General features: G+C 36.9%; 1 protein-coding gene across 11 annotated transcripts in view; it reads left to right on the forward strand.

Annotated features, from left to right (window-relative positions):
• DMD (dystrophin) overlaps positions 1 to 23,739 on the forward strand; it is a 1,046,893-nt gene that overhangs the window by 691,373 nt on the left and 331,781 nt on the right. For all 11 annotated transcript variants that reach the window (XM_064706931.1, XM_064706854.1, XM_064706864.1 and 8 more), the window contains 2 exons: positions 9,056 to 9,157; positions 14,328 to 14,436. In XM_064706931.1, the coding sequence (XP_064563001.1) occupies positions 9,056 to 9,157; positions 14,328 to 14,436 (211 nt within the window). The remainder of the gene's footprint in view (positions 1 to 9,055; positions 9,158 to 14,327; positions 14,437 to 23,739) is intronic.

The following is a 23,739-nucleotide window of genomic DNA, read 5'->3' on the forward strand; positions in this document are numbered from 1 at the left end:
TGTATGTCTTCATAGTTTTTTGTACATTGGAAATGATACAAAGTTTTTATACCTGATAGATATGTAAATGTTTGATTTTGCTGATATTATTTTAGATGATATTTGAGCAAAAATTGGTTTATTTTTCACTTGCTGATTCAAGTTAAAATTGAAACTTATGCCTAAAGTGATCTTAGCTCTTTCTCACACTGAAATTAGTGATAATGTGGAAATCACTCAATCCTGTTGCAGATTTTGTGCAAAACTTCCAAGTAAAGACAGCTTTGACATAGGGTGCAGTGCTGTAAAGCTTAACTCTTGTGAGATGCTCTTGTTAAGAGAGTCAGTGTTTTTCACTGGAAAAATTATGCAATTCAAGAGGCTTGGCAGGGCAGGTGGGAATACTTTCTAAAGAGTAGTTGTGGGTTAATGATGGCAGGCAGCTCAACCCCACACTGCTGCTTGCTCACCACCTGCCCCCTCCGTCCCGACATTCCCAGTGGGATGGGCAAAAGAACCATAAGGGCAAAGATGAACAGACTGGGGGCTTGAGATAAAGAGAGTTTAACAGGTGAAACAAATCTGCCCATGCAAGAAAAGCAAAGAAAGAATTCATTCACCGGTTCCCAAGGGCAGGCAGGTGTTCATCTATCTCCAGGAAAGCTGGGCTCATTCATGAGAAACAGTTACTAGGAAAGACAAGTTCTTTTGCTCCAGATGTCTCCGTTTCATCCTTTCCCACAGCCTTTATTGCTGAGCACTAGGTTTGGGCTGGGATATCCCTTTGGTCAGTTGGGGCTGGCATCTGTGTCCCCTCTCGGTTTGCTGTGCACCTCCAGCCTGTTTGCTGGTGGGGCATCATGAGAAACAGAGAAGGGTTTGGGGTTGTGTCAGTGCTACTCAGGGACAGCTAAAAGGTGCCTGTGTTATCAACACTGTTTTCATTGTAAATGCAAAACATGGTGCCATCCAGGCTGCTGTGAGGAAAGTTTGGTTCATCCCAGCTATGCCCAACACATCCATGTAAGCCTGGGCCCAGCTGAATAACATTTGCTTACTAATTAATTTCATTCTTTGTAATAAGAGTTTTCTTTTTTCCAGATGAAATCAATGGTTGTGATTCTAAAAAGATTGACTTCTGAGAGCATACTTATTTATGGAAATTAAAACAAAAGGTGCTACCACTAAGAGAGTGGATATAACTTCTCCATTTTCATTTGCAAACCAGGCAGTTGAAAATGAGCCAGTAGCATTCTTACCATATTATATGAACATAAATTATATTAACTGAAATCTACCTCCACTTCTGCTGTTGAAGTAATGTACTGGAGCAGTCTTTGCCACTCCTTCCAGTGAAACTGTTGGAAGATAAATGGTAGAAATACATCCTCATGCACATTCTTTTAAAATGATTTATGAAAGACTAATACTAGAAGATGAGTATATCTAAAAACATGTTGCAATCAACAAACCAGTGCTAGACCAATAACAGATTTTGATTTTGATTTCTTTCCTAGTTCCTTTTTGTAGCCAGTAAAATATTCTGAATCACATCCAATCTCAAAGAATTCTGACTCACCTTTTTGCAGTCCAACTGGATGTTTAACTGTGCTTTATCAGTATATGACCACCACAGCCAAATTCTTTTCATATCCTGTATCTGCAGGTCATGTCTCTACAGCTAATAATTTCATCTATCTTCAGTACCTCCAGGAAATTTCCTTTTCAGGATAGACAGCTGCAATGGATAGATAGTGATTTCTCTGTGTAGGGAAAAATTACTATATTTCATCTCCTCTAGAAGTACAGAAGAAGCTCACAAATTTCTGATAGCCAGCAGGAAAACATGCTTTGGATAAAGCATTTCACTCTGCAGAATGGTAGGGTTTGCAGTTTCAGGCACTTTGCATGGCTTAAATGTTGGGACCCTCTTAGTTCCATTTCTTTGTGGAAGATTTCCTTGTTCTTCTCTTTCCTTCCCTTTTCCAGTACTAGGAATTAGGCATATTGGAGGGAACAGAATAATGAAAAACACCAAGTCTTAAAAGACATGATATTGGCATATTTTACAAACTGCACAAAGGCTGCACTTGTAGGTTTGCAAAGTGGTTATGAACTCCAAAATTGCACTTTTAGAATAAATAGGTCCTTCATGTAGTGGTCTTTTCTGTGTAAGAATTGTTCTCTCTCCACAATATTTCAAAAATTTTCCAGATAGGTCAAGAATTATAGTTGTATCCATTTTCCAGATTCTCATAAAGACCAGGTGTCTTTTGTTTGCATACTTTACTCTTGAAAGCTGAATGAATCTCACAATATTCTTTTCCACATTAAGATAGCTTCTAACATGGGCTTGGGATCAAATTTTGTCCTCACGCATTTAGAAGATCAGTCAGTTAATGTAATAGGGGAAAGAATTATTATTTTATTTAATCATTAAAATGGCATTTTAGAGGCAGGTGCATAAAACTTTGTCCACTAGTTACAGAATAATTTTAGTGATAAAGTAATTTTACACCACTTTGACCTAGGCCACTAATGGAATGGTCTTTAAATTGAATTACTTCAGGGGCTTATTTTGTACTATTTTTCATAAATCCCTAAGACAGGAGGGATTTATCTGAATATGTAATTCAGATGTTCACAGAGCATTTTATTTCTATATAGAGATAACTAAATATTCAGAAAGTTATCAAACCTTTTCATCTGTTACATAAAAAGAACAGTAGTAAGAGCTTGCTTTTCCTTGAATTTTATCTAAATTGATTGAAGTCTTGTTTCAGGAAGTTTAAATATTGGCAACTGCATTTTCCCCCCAGTGGATTAGGTTCCAACTCAAGATGGCCACAGAACTGTTTATAGCATATCTTGGATGTATTCTAATAATACTGTAGAAATATCTAAAGTGACTCCCAAGAATGCTGCTGACTGTACTGTCTGACCTGCCATCAAGATCTAATGCTTACTGTGGTATAGCTGAACTTTGATGTATTTTAATTAAGTCTCCTCTGACCATTCTTCTTTGTGGTGGTTTAGCTTGTTATCCTGCTCCATGAATGAGAATATGCAGAGCTGAGTCAAAGGAAAAAAATGAGGTCACTTTTTTAGAATCAGAATTCTTGAAAATGGGAATATATTAATATTTTCTATCTACTACCTTTTTTGGTTTTTTGGGGTTTTTTTTTTTTTGCATGTGAGGAAAAAATGAGGCACTCAGAGCCTCACGGATGTTTGCTGGAATTTCACATTTACAGCTGTTAATAAAGAAGGATAATGTTGTAGGTGACTCCTTCCAAGGGGAATTGAGGGCCTGTATCCAAACTGGATCCATCCCAGAGAAGTCTTTTGCCTCCCTGGGGTCCAGATAACAGACATGATTAAGAGACTCCCTGCACTCAATGATTATTACCCACATCTGGTTGTCCAGGTCAGCAGTGACAAGTTCTAGAGTAATCAAAAAGGATTCCAGGGCACTGGATGACTGGTTGAAGGGACAGGAAAAAAAAACATTTTCCTCAATCCCTTTGGTAGCGGGGAAGAATTCTGAAAGGTCCAGGAGAACACACTTTACCAATACGTCTTAAAGATTGTTGTCATTGGCCTTTTTGATCATGGAGTGTTTATACAGCACCAGTCCCATTGGAGAAAGATGGAATTCACTTGTCTAAAAGGGGGAAATGTTTTCAGTTTGCAGGAGGGTTGATCTTCTGGAGGGCAGGAAGGTTTAGCAGAGGGATCTGGACATGGTGGAACAATGGGCTGAGGGCAGAGTCTCAGCAAGGCCAAGTGCCAGGCCCTGCCCTTGGGTCACAACAACCCCAGGCAGCGCTACAGGCTGAGGGAAGAGTGGCTGGAAAGGTGCCTAGAGGAAAAGGAGCTGGGAGTGCTGGTCAGCAGCAGCTGGACATGATCCAGGTGTGCCCAGGGGGCCAGGAAGGCCAATGTCACCTGGCCTGGATCAGCAATAGTGTGGCAGCAGGACCAGGGCAGGGATTGTCCCCCTGTGCTCAGCACTGGTGAGGCATCACCTCAAATCCTGTGTCCAGTTTTGGGCCTCTCACTGCAGGAAAGGCATTGAGGGGCTGGAGTGAGTGCAGAGCAGGGCAGCAGAGCTGGGGCAGGGTCTGGAGCACAGGACTGATGAGGAGCAGCTGAGGGAGCTGCAATGGTTTAGCCTGGAGAGAAGGAGGCTCAGTTTGATGTCTCCAACTCCCTGAAAGGAAGTGGTAGCCATGTGAGGGTCTGTCTCTTCTCCCAGGCAACCAGCTGCAGAACAAGAGAAAATGGTCTCAGGCTGAGCCAGGGAAGGTTCTGGTTGGACATGAGGAAGAATTTTTGCACCAAAAGGATGGTCAGGGGTGAATATGCTGCCTTGGGAAGTGGTGGAGTCACCATTCCTGAAAGTGTTCAAGATGTTCAAGTTCCAAGCACTACATGCTATGGTTTAGCTGAAGTGGTGGTGTTTGGTCCAAGTGTTGCTTGTAATCGGAAGAAAAGCTTTTCCTAACAATGTTAAAGTGCTAATATAAAGAGCAGTTCTTTAATTAAAGCTTTCAGGTGCACAAACACAGCTATGCAGGAAAGAAACATAGGATTTCTACAATTTTTACAAGGTTAATTAATTAGTGTATCTATCAGGTACACCCAATGGCACCCTGGTGACCCACCCTTGGGCACCTTGGAGTGTCTCCAGGTGGTTCTTGTTTTGTCTCTCAAATGCTGGTGCAAAACAAGATGTCTTTGTTAGAAATTCTTTTCTTGACAATAAGACTAAACAGAATTTCAAGAATGTAACTTGTTAGAAAGAGTTAGCTATTGTGCTAAAGTATGGAAAATGGTAAGAAAGTTCTAGAATTTCTAAAATTGTATATTAAAATTCTACAAAGCTACAAATAAATGAAAAAGCTAAAAATCATTAGGTATCAAAAGGTTGGACTTGATCATGGAGGTCTTTTCTAATCTTAATGACTCTGTGTGCATGAAAAAGAAGATCCATCTGAGAATTCTCATTACAAGTTACGCACTTCTACATCTAAACACATGAAAATCATATTTAAATGTAGTTTTCCATTATCATGTTTAATGTATACAGAGATTTATATCTGGTTATTTCATAAAAGTTTGTTTAAAATTAAAAGCAGCTAGTTTTAGATTTTAGATTTATTATATTTCCTTGTTACACATCACTGCCTTGTCTTGATAAGTAAAGGGAAATTGCTTAGTGCTTCTCTTTTCCTGTGAATAAATTCTCTCCCTTAATTTTCATTTAACGTACTGTCTTGCTAAAAAGAGGTCATGAAACAACTTGAAACAAGAGGTTTTGAAACAACTCACTATACTAATTTCAAAGTTGCTTTTTTTTTTTTTTGTTTGAAGGCTGTAATTAAGATTCCATTTTTGTATTGAACTTTACTGTGAAGACACAGGTTTAATCACCCTGAACTTCTCCTACTGTCCCAGCGGAATATGTCCAAAGGATGTAAGCTCATGGGGAAACTGATCCCAAAAGTTACCAGTGTTACCAGAGAAGGTGAATCAGTGCTTGTTATTCTTAATATAGAACAATGGACTGGGCCTCCTGAAGTATGTGCAGCAAATGTCAAACAGCCTGTGTGTGTCTGCTAGGATAGTTTCCATCCTTTGAAATAAGGATATCCTTATTTCATCCTTTCCATCCTTTGACATAAGGACATATGACAAGCCATGAAATTTTATCTTCCATTGGTATACACACCAGAGGTTTAGTCAATATATTGGTTTCAGATAGGCAATGTGAATTTTCTGAATTCTGAGCTATATCAATAGACTTTCATAGTCCAGTTGGGGTTGTAGACAAGTCCTTGCCATTTTTTCAGCCTGTAACTTTGTTCAGCAGGTTGAATATACATGTTTTTGTAAATGCAGAAGCCACTGTGCCTTATTCAGCAGCAGGCTTTCATCAGTTTGGGTGCACAACTTTAACACCAGTGAAAATTCATAGATAGTGCGTCATGGATAAAGGAAGTTTCTTATTCTTGTTTATACATGTTTGAGAAACAGCAGTTTCCAGTGATGATGTATTTTAATTTGCCGTATGTGTGAAAAGTTGAATTAGCATATTCATCCCCCAGCCCAGAAGCAGCACTATGATTGCTTTCCCAGACAGTTCATAAATTGTGCAATTCCAGCAGTCAGCTCTGTCTCCCAGAGACAGCTCTGCATCCTCCCTCAGCAAAGTGAGTGTGAGCACTTGATCAGGACTTTAAAACAAATATGACTTTGGTATTCTCTAAAAACTGGTGGAAATGAGCATCTACAATTCCTACTAGCTTTAGCAGTAGCCTGTCCTGTGTGATGAAGACTAGAGGTCAGGCTCTGCTCTGGGAATATGCTCTTCTCCTGGATCCTGCACAGCCTAGATAATCTTTTTTTTTTTTTGTGTGCAAACTATCAGAGGCTGTATTGTGGTCATTACCATTTTCTTCTCTTAGGGGATTAAATGATGGAGCAGAATCCTGTAACTACTCTCTTTGCCTGTCAACCCTATTAATAGGGTGTCACCTAGCAATTGGATTTGAAATTGCTGGAAACTTGTTCACTGGGCAGGATTCATCAAGGGGCTATCCCATCAAGCAAAGAACTGGGTAAAGAGTTACTACAGTAATTTTGTGTTAGATGTGTACTTATTCAAAGTAATTTTGTTATTACTTTGTTTTTAATTGATGGTGGGATTAGTGGGAGACAAAGTATTTGCTGCTCGGAAAGATACCTGTTAATTTCAGCAGTGTCCAATGAATGCCAAGATATTGAGAACTTCTTTTTCCCCTGTACTCTTACCTCTATTCTTATTGCCTCATATATCTCAAAGGAAGCATCATGCTGTGTTGGATAGACTTGATCAATGCATTTTGGTTTAGGTCAAGGCCCCTGAATTTGAAAGATCAGACTATATAAGGTTAGTTCATGTAACTCCAGAAAATTGAAGAGCAAAAGGAATCAGTGATTTAACAACTCAATGCATTACTCCTTCCACACTGGTTACAGCCTGAAAGAAAATGGTGTCTGTGCTCCTAGACCAGTCCATGGTGAAAAACAAAGTCCAGTGAGGGTGGAGGATTGAGAAATCCACTTCAAAGGCACATTCATGCCACAGGTTAAACCCTCAGCATAGGCACATCCACAGTGTTCTTGGTATTCTTGGACTGTAGAAGGAGTTTTAATGTGATTTTCCTGCTACAGAATTTGTTATGGTAACTGATGCTGTCATAAAAGAAAATGAGTATTTGAGACATGTAGAATAACAGAAGAGGAAATATTGGCCAAATACTGCAGAGAGTTTAGTTTAAAGAAAAAAAACCCCAAAAATCCCAAAACAAACAATGAAACAAAAGCTAAGTAACAATTATTAAAATGCCTAGCTTTCATTAAGATAGGGAGAAAATTACCTCTTCATTAACACTCCTTGATTATTTTTTTTCTTTATGTGCTGAGTAGGGAAGTAAAACGTTAACATGGTATTGAAACAGAAAGAAAATAAGACTTTAATGAGGGCTTTATCTAAAGGTTAATAAACTCTCACCCGCCTTAATATCTCAATTTTGCAGTGCATTGTTTTTCAGTGCTCATTCTCTATGAATTCTTACAGTTATATTTCAGTAACATTAAAATGTGTAATAAGAAAAAATGAAATTGAAACATGCTTCAAATATCATTGCAAGAAATCATTGCATTCAAATATCATGGCAAGTTTTGATCCATTTGTTGTTGATAAATAGTATTTGAAAAGAAAAACTAAAGATAACATTGAATTTACTAACCTTTATTTTAAGTGGTTGTCCATAAAGTTTTGCAAGTAAAGTTTTAGAGAGCAGTGTAGTCATACTTTATATGTTGAGTTTAAACATAGGAGCAAAATGGCCCCTTTTTGGGACTTAAAATTGCATGGACATCAGCAGATTTATTGCACTAAAAAGAACAGCAGATTTTCACCAATAAAACAATGTGTTAGCTCAGATAGTGACATACCTGGCACACAATCTTATCTACTGTCACGTTTATGATATGAGAATGTGGACAGAAAATTAACTTGGAGAGTCAGTGGGTAGTCAGCAATGATTAGGACAAGGTAATTAACCTATATTGTAGGTGAGTGAAGAGAGGAAAACAAAAGACCCCAACCAATTCATTTTGATAACTCAGGTATTGTTTCAGTTATATTACTAGAGAAAAATGAAATAAACCATGAATCTTGGAAGTCCAGATGTAGTTTATCTTTTCTTTTACAATTTTCAATAGGTTTGGATTTTTGTGTTGGTTGGTTGGTTCGTGTTCTTGTCTTAATTGTAGAGTTTTGCCCATTATTTATTTGGTCAGTGCTTGACAAAATGAAACTGCTGTATGCTAGGACACGTCATGTGGAATTTCCTTATGTTAGCACATGGATTACACCTTTCCAGATTAAAAAAGAAATTGCTAGAGAATATGCTGGTTTTAATTCAGTAAGGTGCTGTTGCTAATGGTAGGTGCCTCCCTGAACCTTTAGGAACTGTCACTATTATTGTGCATTTATTTTTAGTTAGTTTCTGTAAGTGTTTTTACTATCTTAGTGGAAGTTTAATACTCACAACTGCAGTCTTCTTTTGAAATTTTTAATCTTTCTAAACTCAGTATCATTGCATCTCATCAGACAGTTTTAATGCCTCACACCATATGAAAAAAATGTTAACAAGTGTACTTTTCATCAGCTGGTGGTGTAAAATAGACAAAACAACAGAGCCTCTTAAATGAGATTTCTCATGCCTGTCTTTCTTACCACGAATTTGTGCTAGCTTTTTATTCATTTTATTGAAATTTTCAAGATGATGTGACCTACCACTGTTTATTTTGGTAACCTTACTCTTTCCATCCCTCTTTGCTTTTGATTTTTCTGGTGATCCTCTTTGTCCCTAGCTGCCACTATCCTTGTGTTTATCCTCACACCAGCTCTGAACAGAAGCTTGTCTACTGGTGTTTTACACTTCCCATGGAGTTTTGGGACTATTCAGTCTTACTACTTATAGTATGGTTAATCTACACTGACTATGTTTTTATTTTTCAGGAAACTGAAGCAGCAGTGCAGGCTAAACAGCCGAATGTGGAAGAGGTTTTGTCTAAAGGGTGTCATTTATACAAGGAAAAACCAGCTACTCATCCAGTAAAGGTAATGAAGCAACCTTTAGCAATATCCATTGCTGTGTAATAGGTTATGCTTCCCCTGTTGTACACTTGTCCTTGATGTGCTCTGCTTAAAATCAATGAAACAACCTGGCAAATGGCATTTTTTCTATTCTGTGATGGCATAGCCAGGGAAAATATAATGCTCCCAGCTAAAAATCTTATGCATATTGTGATGGGAATATTGTTTATGACATTAAGGTTGTTTTACTTATTCAAGTGTAATTCACACTGACTGAAAGCAAATGTAATTTTTGTTGTGTAATTAATGGCAACATGTAGCTTGTTTTTAAACTGCTTTATTTTAAATTTCACTTTCAGAAATTTTGTCAAATTAAAAAAAAATTTCAAATTTTCCAGAAAATATGGGAGTTAATTTATAAACAGAGTACTTTGCGTTCTTTTTTTTTTTTTTCATTTTGAAGGAAAGAACACATGGCAACATAGAACTTTCTCACTCAATTTCTCTGCCAAATTTTATCTAGAATTACTGACTTGATTCTGTTTTGGAGCAGAGGACACATTGTTTGGAAGGCTATGCCTCCCAGCACTTCTCTTTTAGAAAAATGTACTGTAGAATCCTTATCTTCAACTTACAAATCAGTTATAAGGGGATATATAAAATGCTTTTCCTAATGACTGTGAGAACCTTCATTGAGACTAGAGTGTCATTTTCTATCCTGTAGAATCTTGAAGTCATCAGCAAGGATCCTCCCATGTCTGGCTTTTCAAGCAGGAGACCAAGCCAGTGAGGTCAATCAATACCATACAGCCAGAGCTTGGTCTGGTTTCTAGGGTTATTACTGCTAATTAAGTATCTGTAAACATAATGGTTAAGAGTTCCCAAAAACAGTAATAGTGACTTATTGATTACACTAAGTATCTATTACAACTGCTTCTGACTGGGCTGAGATGATAAACTTTGTATTTAGAGCTTTTCAAAATGTACAGCACTCCAAAACCACAATTGGCAGAAAAAGGGTTTCTTCACAAAGATAAGACGTCTGTAGGTGATCTCTGCGGTGATTTTCTTGTTTTTCTGTCTCTATTTAGTCACTATAGTTTGAGTATTATTTTCCTACTTTTACAAAATTTCCTCTGAATTATTTGTCGGTAGATCACCAGCATGTCTCCATTCACAGGAATACATGAATGAACTGATACCCCCTTTTGAAATTAATACATGTTTAAGAATTATTTGGTTTCTCATCTTCTTTCCTGAATAGAAACGCTAAGAGTTAATATCCCCTTTGGTATATGTGCATTTTTAATGGTCAGTTCTCCTAAACATGATAAAATGCTAGGAGACGTAAACTCAAGGTGACTTGAGAGGGCAGAAACAAGACTCTGTTGGGTGTTTTCCTTGGCTAGTAAACCCCTATTTTTGTTGGGAGCTGAAATGTCACCTACACACTGAATGGATGATGGAACAAGAATCATTCCCCAATAACTGCATTTAATCATTTTGTGTGACTTCAGCTGCAATCTTTGGGGATCTTATTCCACATTTTAACAAGCAGAGCATTCAAAACAACAGAAAGATAGAGATTTTGCCTTTTTAGATTTTTTAATTGCATATAAAGAATTGCAGAATGAATGCTGGTATTGTCAAGAGGAAGAGCAGGTACGTGTTTTATGTAAGAATGACAGAAGTATAAATTATGTTGAAATTTTCTTTTTAGCCCAAAATTCTGACACAGAAGTGTACTCTGTCTATGTATTTTCAGTGTTCACATCAAGGACTGAAACTCTCCAATTGCTACCAGATTCACTGGAAAAAGATGACTCTTATAATGTTCCTTAAGTTATAGCTTTGACAATGGTATTAAAAGAGGTGTCTGTGAGGACATTAGTTAATTGCAGAGTAGTGCATTTTTAATTTTTAGTCCCTCTTTGATTGCATTTTACTTGTTTCTTTACATTCTGTAGTTCATTTAATTGTGCAACCTGTGAGATTAATTTCTGGTTCAGTGGTTATATGCTGTCAGGACTCTTGAATTGCTTTCTTGATGCTGTAGGTGGGTTTCCATAAGTCATCATTCTTCCTGAGTTACTTTCAGCAAAGTCTGCCTATTTATATGTTTCAACACAAACTTTTTGGTTACCATCAAAATAATTTTGTACATGAAAGGTATTTTGTGGAAGGAAAAAAGAATTTACTCACATTAAGATGGTTTTGGAAAGATATTAGCAATTTTGCAAAGCTAAGAACTCAAAATTTTAGAAAATTGTTTAATTACAGCTGCTCTAGTACCCTTGGTTTAGAATGAACCCAGTTAAATTCAGCTCAGGATGTGAACATCACTCACAGTGCAAGCAGCAATTCAATACTTAGACCCATAGTTCTTATTTAGTGTGTGGCTCAGAATAAAAGGAGATAAAATTACATGCCCTCTTTAAAAGCATTAATTACTTGTCTAGCATTGCTTGACAAATTTGTAGATTATTTAGTTCTCTGGGGCAGCTTTGCTTTTTTCCCTCCATTATTTGCTTAATTCACCACAAATCTTCCCATTCTTTTCAATAAATGAAGTAGAGGTCCTATTGACTTATTCTCACCACAGCCTGTCCTGTGCTCAAAAGCAGTATGTGCCAGAAAATGAGATATCCCTGCAATTTATGTGCATTTTATCTGAAATGATGTTCATAGTTAAAATTATTCTGGCATTTCCTAATGCTTAGCTGCTTATCTTTGCAACCTTTATAATATGTTCTCATTATTGTGTTTTGAATGTAAATTAAATCCCATGGATTTATATTGACACGTACATAATCTTATCTCATAGTTATGTCACTGAAATAAGTATATTTTCACACCTTCACTAAGCATACTAAAATAGAATTTTGCAACACAAGTCTGTAAAAACATCTTTGTTGGCAAATGAAATCCTTGTATATGCTGATTCAAGAGTCAAGAATGGGATGAGATGTGTGATCCTTTAAGCACTAGCACTTTAATAATCAGACCTATTCACTTTTATAAAATGGATTTCATGCTTTTGAAATGCATTTCTGTAAAGCTTTTGAAGGTGAGGAAGAGAGAGGTTACTGCTGGTGTCAGTGGCAATAGAAAGGATGTAAGCCCCAATCTCATGATTAACAGCACTTAATCAGAACAGTTTATTCAGGAAAGGATTTCTGTGCCAGTGGAAGAGCTGTGGTTCCCTTGCCACAGCACTCAATTTGTCTTTTCCTCTCGTGGGTGAGAAATAGTGAGGAATTTATTTTCATTGTTCTCAATCTTGCATTTAAAAGCCTACATTTCTCTCTCTAAATATTCATACCTAATTTTAGTGCTGTCAGTAAGATTAGTCCACATAAGGGTGTTAACATTGCTTAAATTGCACCAGTGCTGACATTTAAAGAAAATCTATAAATTTTATGCTAAGTGCAACGTATTTGGATGTTCATGCTTGTCACCAGAGCTCTAGAGTTGCAATTACAGCAAAATTGTTGTGCTCAAAGAAGTTAACATTTTAATGCATGCATGTTAATTTATGCCAGATGCAAGATCAAACTGTAATTTTGATAGAAGGGTTTAGAACTGGCTGCTCTCTTATTAGTGGTGTAGCTGTTGCCCTGGACAACCACTCTAACTCTGGTGAGCATGTTTTTATTTGGTTGCTGGCAAGAAATCTCAGGCTCATATATGTAAAAATGATTAAGTAGCTGCTCATGACAAGGATCAATATTGGAATGATGAAATAGAGCCCAACTCCTGGCCCTGCATGGGACAGCCCCAGAATCCTCCATGTGCCTGAGAGTGTTGTCCAAACATTTCTTGAGCTCAGACTGGCTTGCAGCTGTGACCGCTTCCCTAGAGAGCCAAGTACCCAAGCACCCTTTGGGTGAAAAATCTTTTCCTGATATCTAAACCTTCCCCACTGCCTCAGAGTCTGTGTGAGTGTGTGTTGGTACACACATACTTCAATTTAATGAGCATTGCTCTCCATTCCTCTCCTATTGACCTCTGTCAGCTTAGAACCCAGGTAATTAAAGTACCTTTCTTAATAGGCATCCTGTTTCTATCACGGCTGGATTGTGATTTTGGCTATATATCTAATTGTGGATTGAAGCCATAGAATGCTAAAAGCATTCCTGAGCTGCATCAGTACTCTGTGCTGCTTTTTGTAGCAGAGAATCATAGAGCAGCTTAAAGAGAAATGCTGTCTTCATTTAAGAGTTTAGACATGTCAGCATAGAATTAGCAAAGCTTCATCATTCTTTACAGTAATTAAAGCAAGTAAAAAAAGAGAGGTAGAAACAACATATTCAAATCTAAGTGCCTCTCAGGGTTATCTGAGGACTGATGTTATTCACACTCCAGACTTTCCTGCAGGTTTTGTTTACTGCACAGGACTGCGTGCTCACACACTGAAGTTTATGGTACCCTGAAGACTCCAAAGACTTTTTTCTTTTAATTTAATGTGCAGAAGAATAAATTCTGCACTTGATGTTAGAAGTTGCAGAGGTTTTATTGAAAAGCTTTTTGAAATGCATAGCTCATCTTTCTATTTTAATTTTAAGAGTTATCATCTCATGTTCACAGTGCTCAAAAGCCAAGCCTCTCAGGCTGGGGGGCTGTCCCTGGCAGGGTCAGAACCAGATCTTGGGAGGGCAATCAAACACAGCCCTGGGTGGCTGGACAGGGCCAAGGGAATGGGCTGAGACTGGTCCAGGAAATCACTCTGTGGTTCAGGGTCAGGCACCTGTGCTGGTTCTAAGTAGGCTCTGAGCTTCAGCAGCCAAACTTTGAGGAGAAAAGATGCTTTTAGGGCCCTGACACCAGGAAACTCTTTTGTAGCACAGCTGGAAAGGATTTTACTTGTGTCTCTCCCCCATTTGTGAAAATTCATTGTTGTATCTTTCTGTTTCATATCTTTTTAAATTCAAGTGACCAGATGAAAAAAAAAAACCCTACTTATTTTATTTTGCATTTATTTATATTGCATTTGCATTTGTTTACATTACAAACCCCTGTTGGATGGGGCCATGAGGAAACTGATCTATTGGGTGGTATCCCTTCCCATGGTGGGAGGGGAGTTGGAATTAGACAATCTTTAAGGTCCCTTCCAACCAACCCAAGCCATTCTGTGATTCTGTGATACATTAATGTATGTATTATAAATTTAATATTTTGTTATCTTCTATTCTAGAAAAAATTAGAAGACTTGAATGCTGACTGGAAGGCAATACAACACTTAATTCAACAACTAAAGGAAAAGCCAGCATCAGCAGCCTTTGGCCAGCTATCTTCAGGTGTCTGTAAGTGCTTCATTATATGTACTTTTTAGAAATAATTACAAGTCACACAGTTAAAATTACAATGGCTGGAGACTGTCTAAATTAATTCAGCATCATTAAAAGTGCTACTATGGCATTCAAGTTGGCTTTTTATCGTTGCCTTTCTATTTTATGTAATGTATCCCAGAAGACAAATTAGATTATGATTTGATGAAAAGGTTGCAAAATGCTTTTCAAATTATTACTGTTTCAAAGTCATTTTTCTTTATTTCCATGAAGAGGTGAGAGTTTGACTTTTTGCATATACTAATGGAGGAAATACTACAAAGGGAGACAAATTGTTTAAATTGAAAGATAACAATGTTATAGGTCAAGTACCTGTAGATTGGTCACAGAATGAAATTCTGAAATTATTATTACTGATGGGGCAATAAAGTCAGATTGTTTCAAAACAAAGCTTGTCTGTTAACAGAGAAGGTCATATGACAACATGTAGGAAGAATTCTGCAGCTAAACACTAAGTCTATGATTTATGTTTTTTTGTGTCTTGCATTCATGAATACATGACAAGATATCTGATCTCTTTTTCCTTTGAATTATTTTCACAATATTTGTATTGGATTATTCTCATATCTCTTAGTGTCTTCTTGTTCCCTACAAGTATTACAAACTCTTCATTTTTTTCTTAGATAAATGGATTTTATTTCCAGTGTTTTCCTCTAAAATGTAGTGATTAAGCATGGATAAAAAAGAAATGCTTAATGGAAGCACTGTGCTCATTCTGAGTTTCTGAAGTCCCTGAGATTCTTCACTTGATATTGAACCATTTCAGTTGCTTGAATGAAGAATGTTACCTATACCATTTGGAAAGCTGCTCATCATCTGTGGGAGGAGCAGAAAGAAATCTTTCCCCCCGGTCTCTGTCAGATTGTCTGTAACTCAGGCTGTGACACAGATGCAGTAGTCACTTGGGATTGGATTACATGTGGGTTATTGGTCCCTCTTGGTTTTTACATGTTCTAGGGCATAACATACAATAAAAGCTTAAACTGGAGAATTCTCTGCCTTCTAATATTGGTCCTCCAAGACAGCAAAGAAGAAACCCCTTTTTTTTTCAGAAAAATACACAATTGCTCTATAGAGAGAGGATGCAGAAATTTCAGTACCAGGAGACAGTTCAGCTCCTGTCCAAATAACATCTATGAGTTCAAGGAAAGAAGTTGTCTTGCTTGTGACATGGTGAATCTTACTATAAAGGAACTATTATTGGGTTTAGTCCCTTAGAACTGCTGTGGTTCCAATGGTAATTATTTCAACTTTCTAAAAAGAGCTAAATACTACTACTAAATTTTTCATGAGTAGTACAACAGCATTCTTGCTTTGCATGGTTTTGTTCCAAGCCCTTCTATAGGAGTTCACATATGAGGAAATGAAGGAGATGTGCAATCATTTTTTGCTGTGCTAAACTTGCTGTGTCAGTTTTCTGTGTGAACAGGTTATGTCAGGTTCCAGAAGGAAAAGAGTGTTGGCAAGTTGTGAGTTTGCTGTTACAAAAAAAATTATAATAATGGAACAAGAGTGTGAACAGAGAATAGTAATGTGATATATTTTTATATTACCTCATCTCTAGCTGAAGAATTGCAAAATTACTCACCTAAATGCAAGATGTAGTCTCTGACTGCTAATGTTTCTGAAACTCAGCAGATGGAATTGTACATGCAGAAAATGAAAGCACTGGTGTTCTATAAAGGATTGAGCAGGAAGTAAGATTGATTTCCACTCTGTTGTAACGAGAACTTAAAATTTGAACCTGTGCTTATAACAGTAATTCATAATTTTTCTTTATTTGAGTCAGTTTACTGTGATCACCTCATTATAGGTGTATTGACATAGAACTGTAGAGTTCAAAAGGGACCCAGAGAGACATCTTTTCCTTTTGCTCAATGCACAGTCGATTAGTGCAGGTTGCTCAGGGTCATGTCCAGTCAGGTTTGTAATATCTCCAAGGACAGAGACTCTACAACCTCTCTGGGCAACTTTTTCCAGTGTTGAGCAACTCTGACAGTAAAAAACGATTCTTCTTCTATTCAAATGGAATTTCTAGTATTTCAGTTTTTGCACGGTGCTTCTCATCCTGTCTCTGGGCTTCATTGAAGACAGTCTGGATCTGTCTTTACTCCTCCAAGCAGATATCTAAACACATGGATATGATCCCCCTGAGCCTGTTCTTCTCCAGACCAAGAGAACAGTTTTCTACAAAGATAGGAAAAAAAATCTGCTACTAAGGTATTTTTGTAATTCATTTAAAAGAATGGGAGGAGAGGAGGGAAGAAATTGAATGTCATGAGTCTAGTAATTCTGGGGTATAAGTTCTGCAGTTATTTTGACAACTCATATTATAGATATTTTTATGGCCTTATTTACTCTGTGTTGCTGACTCTTTTTGAACCATAGGGGCTCAAACTGCTTATGGAAGAGCTAGTTTTAACCAAGCCTCCCAGCAGCTAAACAATCTCATTAAAGGTCGTTTGTAAAGAAAGATACACCAAATTGTTTTGGAAGGGTTTTGTGAAGCAAGGTCAGCATTTCCTGCTGACAATTATTCACTTCTGATCCTACAGGGACTTTTAGGGACATCAGGATTGAATAATGTTGACATGTGTATTTGAGACCAGGGAATGAAGATGTAACTGGCTCATCTCTAGTGCCCTGTCAGGTATCATTTGGTCTGGTCTGGTTACAGGATCTCAGACAGAGAATCTTAATAAATTCCATCTGGTGGCTGTTACAGAGGTAAAGCACCCTGGTTATAATTGTTTCTAGATCTGCATATTATAGTTTCTTCAGCAGAAGAAGCATTAAAAAATAGTTCTTCATATTCCAGCAGTCCAGTGTGCCCTCAGGCATAAGGAACAAGAATTACTTCTCCAGCTCAAAAAATGTACTTAGCTGAAGGGTATGCCTAAAACCCTAGCAAAGATTGACTTCCAAGACAAGATGAATCAGGAAGAAAATCACACTTGCTATCTCTACTTGACAGGATAATGTGAAATGGTGTGAATGTCTCTATCCAAGTACCTTGATGCATTGCTTAGCCAGCAGTTTGAAAACATTTTAAACAGAGAGGAAAGCAGTTCTGGAATGTGCTTTTCCAGGAGGGAGAGTTTTTAATAGCATCATTAGCATTGATATGACTTCTTCTTATTTTGTACTGAAGTGCTATCACTGTATTTACTTACTAAGTTAGGTAAAGGGACACACTGCTTTGTAAACCCCTCTGAATGCATTGTGGGGTGGGAGGCACTCCTGACTTGTCCTGAAGGAAGATATTTTCCATATTTTGTCTTCATTCCAATAAGATGCTGGAGGAAAATTTTGGCCACTTTTATTTAGAGCTACCTCGAAAATACAATTTCTTTAAATTGATGCGTATTTATTTTCAGTTATGCTGTACTTTTAAGTGAAATTTTAATTACAAATGAATGAATCTATCTGAAAATACTCTGTCAACTAATTTTACATTTTACATATTCATCTAATAAAACTGTGAGTGATACATCATCTTAATACTCTTGCAGTTTAATATTCAATGAAGAGTTTTCTGTGTACAAGCAATTTCTTTTTTTCTCTTGGTTGCTTACAGAAGTTTTTGTCCCTTTCTTGTCTCTTTTTTATTTTGATTTTAGCAGGGTTGCATTTGACAGAAAGGCTTTTTATGCATTGGTGGGCATTGTACACTTAGTGCAAATAATTAGAGGAAAGCTAATTCTGCATCATCAGAGCTAACCACCAGCACTTGCCATCAGCTTTAGGTATCTTTCTTTAAATGCTTATAATCAATACTCTTCTGTGCTTTCAGTATAACTTGCTTTAGGAGTAGGAGTCAGACAGTGCAGACGCAGAGACAAAGACTGGGCTTCCCTGCACAGGGGAAGAAGCCTTTTCAGGAAGAAGCCTTTTTAGGATGGGTGAGGGAGAATGGGAGAGGAGTGAGGGATCATGCTGAGTCCATTAGACTGGAGCTGTAATGTGAAGGCTGTGAGCTGCAGTAACCTCACCAGCAGCAGTGGTGGTGGAGAGAACTCATCACTTATTAGCCCATGGTACAGTAAAAATATTCACAGCAGTCACCTCCAGCCTATAATACCTTGAGTCTTGAAGTTTGAATTAAAACAGTGATATTTGGTGATACAGTGATATACCCCAGTGAATCTGGGGAAAGTAGTGATAACAGAATTTAATTTGCTTTTCCTCTGGTATTTTACTTGCAGGAGTATAGTATTTCTCCTTCTGTTTGGGAAATATAGTTTGGTTTTTATTTCTCTGTGAAGCAAGTCCCCACCTGGACTAGGCATGCTGCTTTTTCCAGCCTTGTAAGATCATAAACAACAGTTCTTGAAAAATATCAGTTACTCTGTGTGTGCACTGCTGTGGCTTAATGCAGCTGGAATTCATACTCACTGCTTGCAGTATGTAACATAAGAAACAACCACTGGTGCTGCTAAAAACATACCATTCATGAGGTTGTAGGTTTTTGAGGCAACTTACAACTGTAAAAGTATGTATGTGAAAATACATACCTTAATAAAATAACTTAAGGTTTAAAACTGAATTCCTCTGGCCTCAGAAGCTGAAAGTGCTTTTGTAGTGCTAGTGCATGTATTGTATGCATCTGGAATTTTCTTTTGTTTTCAAAATGCATAATTGAGTTTTTTTATTATTCCATATTGGTTATTGCTTATTATTCCATATTGGTTATTTCTTATTATTCCATATTGGTTATTGGTTATTATTCCATACTGGTTATTTCTAAGATAGGGGGATGTACAGATGGACATAGCAGCAACCTACATTATGAAGTCAGCCCTGTCAAATCTCTGACATGATATTTGGTTTAATATTTTCAGTGGGAATGAAGGATTGTTTGTTTAGGAATCGATAACCATTGAAATATATTCATTTCCATGGACTTCAGAGCTGGATTGTGTACTGTTTCACTGCCTCTTTAAAAACACACAAACCATTTGTATTTAAGAGATAATCAGGAGACAATGACAAAACTGTAAGAAACAAAATGACAACAACTAGCTTTGGGCAAAAAATGCACAAAAGATACATTTTCTTTTTTGTTGTATTTCAGAGCTAATGTGCTCTGAAGCAGTCATTGTTTATATATTATACCCACTGTTTGAGTGAACACATATGCTGTAGTTCAGCACTGTTTCTCAGAATTTCCAAAAGCTAGTCTTAAAAGTCCTTGTGCACCTGAGAATATTGCAATATGTGTATTCAAAGGGCAAATTAAAAAAAATGTTAAATCAGACATTTGAGTGTCTATATTGTTTATAGCAGCTGGCATAGTATAATTGAGACCAAGAATACTCAAAATAATTCTTTGGGAAACACTGAACAATCTGTGGGTATGTGCATCTACAGTGTTTTCAATACTAATGGACACCTGTGTTGATATTAAATGTTGATATTAAACTTCTGTTGCACATAGTCTTCACTATTTAAAAGAAGTTTGCTGTTAGCTATCAAAAAGCTTTTATAAAGGATATGGTAGAAAATTTAATTTTCTAGAACTATTCTCCAGAGAGTTGAACAGGTAAAAATCCACGGCATGCAACTGCTGGGACAAGTAGTTCTTGTGAACCATTTTGGTTCACTTTAGTTTTAGGACACCAGTAAAGAAGATCACTCTCATGAGCTATACTAAAGATAAATACTATTTCCAATAATGGTCATGTGTCTAAAACCATTTAGTTTCTGATACTTGTTGCATGTTGATTCTAAAGGAAATATCTGCTTTTAAAATTAGCTATAATTTGGTTTAGCCCTATCAAAAGTTTTACAAAAATAACATGCAAAAGGGAAATTGAGTATGTAAAAATGTAGTATGGAAGTATCACAGAGAACACCTTGACCTCTTAATACATTAGAGACCAGAAACAGTAGACCATTAGTAACAGAGACCATTAGTAACAGTAGACTCCTCCTTTATTCAGCTGGCCTAACAAAGGTTGCTCATGCTTGTATAAGTGGATTAGTAAAGGAGCAGATTACTCTGTTTACCTTTTCTTTTGGATAAAGGAATAAATATTGGTTTATATAAATAGTTTTAGTAGATTTGGGTTTGAGTAATTTTACTGTACAAACTCCCGTAATGAAGAGGTTCAGAGATGCCAGCCTGAGATGGCCCTATTATGGGTAAATTGCCGTATATCTGTTTTCCCCTTTATATTCAGGAAATAAATGTCTAATCATTCCATCTGATTTCCATTAGGAAGCTTTTTTACTTCTCACATATGTGACACATACAGCAAATAACAATATGGCACAAAACTGAATCTGTTACCACTTGATTGGAGATTTTTCAAGGTCAGGACCCAGTTTCACAAGCAGTTCTATTTTTCAATATAGCTGACATCAGACACAAGCTGAAGACAAACTTGTCTAATAAAGCTTTCAGATTCAATTTTCTCTCTGCATATAGCTTCAGGAATCTCTGGAGGTCATTCACAGCATGTGCTGTAACACCAACAGGGAGAAGTAATGAAAAGCATCTATATAAAAAGCTGACACTCTGCCTTCCAAGCTGCATGAATAAAAACATAATAAGCAAGTTTAGAAACACAAATCTCTGTTATTCTCAGAATTTCTATTTTGATCTTTATAACATATCTTGATTTGAGGATTTGCTTCTGGTTTTTCTGACAGGTGAAAAATATATGCAAAAAATACTTAAGCCACAAATGCCCAATTTGAAGAAAACCAAAGGTTACACCTTTATATTTAACGTCCTGTTTCAGGGTCCGGTAGTAGATTCCCCTTTGAAAAATCTGCAATAAACAGGTGTGGCAGTGCAGTTTACAAAAGGAATATGAACTTCTTGCTTTTTCAGGGCTCAGCTGATTAAATATAACTCACTCTGGGTTGTAAAGAATTTTTATTGTACTCATACCTATGATGAAACATAAATCAGAAAGTCAAGACAGGAGATGGCTGCTTTGCTGTTATTAAAGAAAATATGGAACCAAGATCTACTTTTTCTATTCTGTAACAAGTTGTTGAAGCACAGCTGTCAAGATTTATGATGTAAATAAGATTAATGCTACCATTAGTCTTTCAAACGAGCACATTTACCTATTCAATTTTTAAAATACAATCTGGTATTTTCTTCTGAGGAGCAAGTTTGCAGCTTGTTTTCTTTCATTTAATGTCTTGATCAATAGTTAGTAGCAGCAGGATATGCCAGATTTATTTTGGTTAAATCGCATGAAATGTAAATTATAGCATATTGTAGAATTCTTCAGACTATTATTGATAACCTAGATCAAGTGAGAGCACAGAACTAAGTTGCAGTTATGGTTGGACTTTTTTTATATGACTCCAATAATCTTGGTAACAGATTATTGTTGGTAATTTTCAAAATATCTGGCAACTATCATTTTTTAAAACACAGATACAATAAAAAAATTTAGATTCATTTATTCTAGAAGATATAGAAAAAGGGAATAGAGTTCCTAGCAAAAGGGTATGCATATTAAAATGGTAGTTTATAACCTTTTTTCAGGTTTTCTGCCTAAGTTCAGCTTTCCATCAATAAATCACTTTTTTATAGTGTTTTAAAGCTACTTTCTCTCTCTCTCTCTCTCTGTCTCTTTCTCTCTCCCTCTCCCCCTCTCTCTCATTGTCCCCTACTTCTTTTTGTTCAATAAACCAAATTACTGTGATATTTGACTATCTAGATAGCATCAACCTGCAAATAGAAGTAATCTCTCTATTCTGTCTCTTTTTGGATAGCAATTAGGCCTATTGACAATTAAATTGTGTAAAAATCTCTTTAATTTGCCACAATAGTAGAAAGGACCTGGTCATTCACCACACAATCCTCCTGACCTGTCTCTTCTTTGTTGACTTGTCTTTTTAAAAGAGCAAAGCAAGCCATCTTTTCCTTGTGAAGGGAGCAGTGCTCAGGGACATTCTGGTCGTGCCCTATCTGAGTCTTTGACAGCCCTCCTGACATTTCTGTCCTGAGTGGGGTCGGCTCCAGAGAGAAACAGCCAGCCAAGGAGTGTGAGCAGAGTGGAGGCTACAGGGAATGAGGAACAAAGCTCAAAATTGCTTCTAGGGTTTCTGTCCTAGTCAGAGAACACGAGACAATGACAGAAGGACTTGCTCCTTGCACTACAGAAGGCTAAAAGGAGGAAAAAGATGGCAAATGAAAACCTCTTCTATTCCAGCTGTAAAATTCTTTAGTCTGATACATATGAAGTTTGTCACTGAGATATCAGACTGCTGTCTTTGTATCAGTTTGGAGCACTGGGGACGTGCCGTGATGGAGATAGGCAAGAAGAGATTTGCATTACTGATGTTTTTTTAACAGTAGATTGGCGGGCAGACCACACTTAAATTCCCAAAGACAGTTCTTCATAGGGTGAAAGTAAAATAGAGGTTATTTTGACCTGAAAAGTAAGCATAATATGAGAAAACTTGACAAAGATTTCACAAAGTAGTGCCTGACAAGATATTTTTACAATTATGATGAAAGAACAGAAGGTGCTTGTAGTGATTTCAGTAATTCCTTTGTCAAAACAAAGTGACAGTGATGAAGTTGCCTTTGAACAGCTGGTTTTAATCCTGCAAAATTTTCCACTTGAGTAATAAGGGCAGACTTGGAGATTTTTGCATGAATTCTGTAATTCTGTTAAATTAGCTAATAACTCTGTTCCAACTATTTCACAGCGTCTCTAAATCTGTTGTGGTGTTTATTTTTTTAACTGCAAGGTACCTGGAATTCAACTGGCTTCTTGTTGTTTTGTATCTGTGTACAATTTTTTATACCCTTTTTTCAGAGTTCCCCTTGGATAAGATAGCAATTTATGCCTGTTAAATCAATAAATAGACCTTACAAAAATTACAAGAGGTGATTTTAAGAGACTGTAAAAGTTGGAGCTTCTGGCAGTATGTTATTTTTTCCTTATATCAAAGAATTAGCTGTGAAAATTCAGTTACATGCCAATAACAGTACACTGGGAATGTAAATTGTTGTCATATAGATTGTCATCCAATTGAAGGCTGCATACTAAATCAAGGAACTTGTTACTTTTACTGACAAAAGGAATACTGAGAAGTGCTTGCATCATTTGTGACAGATGTTGTCACAACATTCTTTATAAGGCAAGTATGTGACAGAATTTGATTTTACAGCACCACAACTTCTGTAGTACAAAACATTCATTTTCATGAAACTCTTTTGTAACAACTGCTCACTGGAGAAGACTCTTATCCTTTGGAAAAAAATGAATGCCTTGTGTAGTG

This window comes from Zonotrichia leucophrys, chromosome 1 (genome assembly GCF_028769735.1).
Source record: "Zonotrichia leucophrys gambelii isolate GWCS_2022_RI chromosome 1, RI_Zleu_2.0, whole genome shotgun sequence".
Lineage (NCBI taxonomy): Eukaryota > Metazoa > Chordata > Aves > Passeriformes > Passerellidae > Zonotrichia > Zonotrichia leucophrys.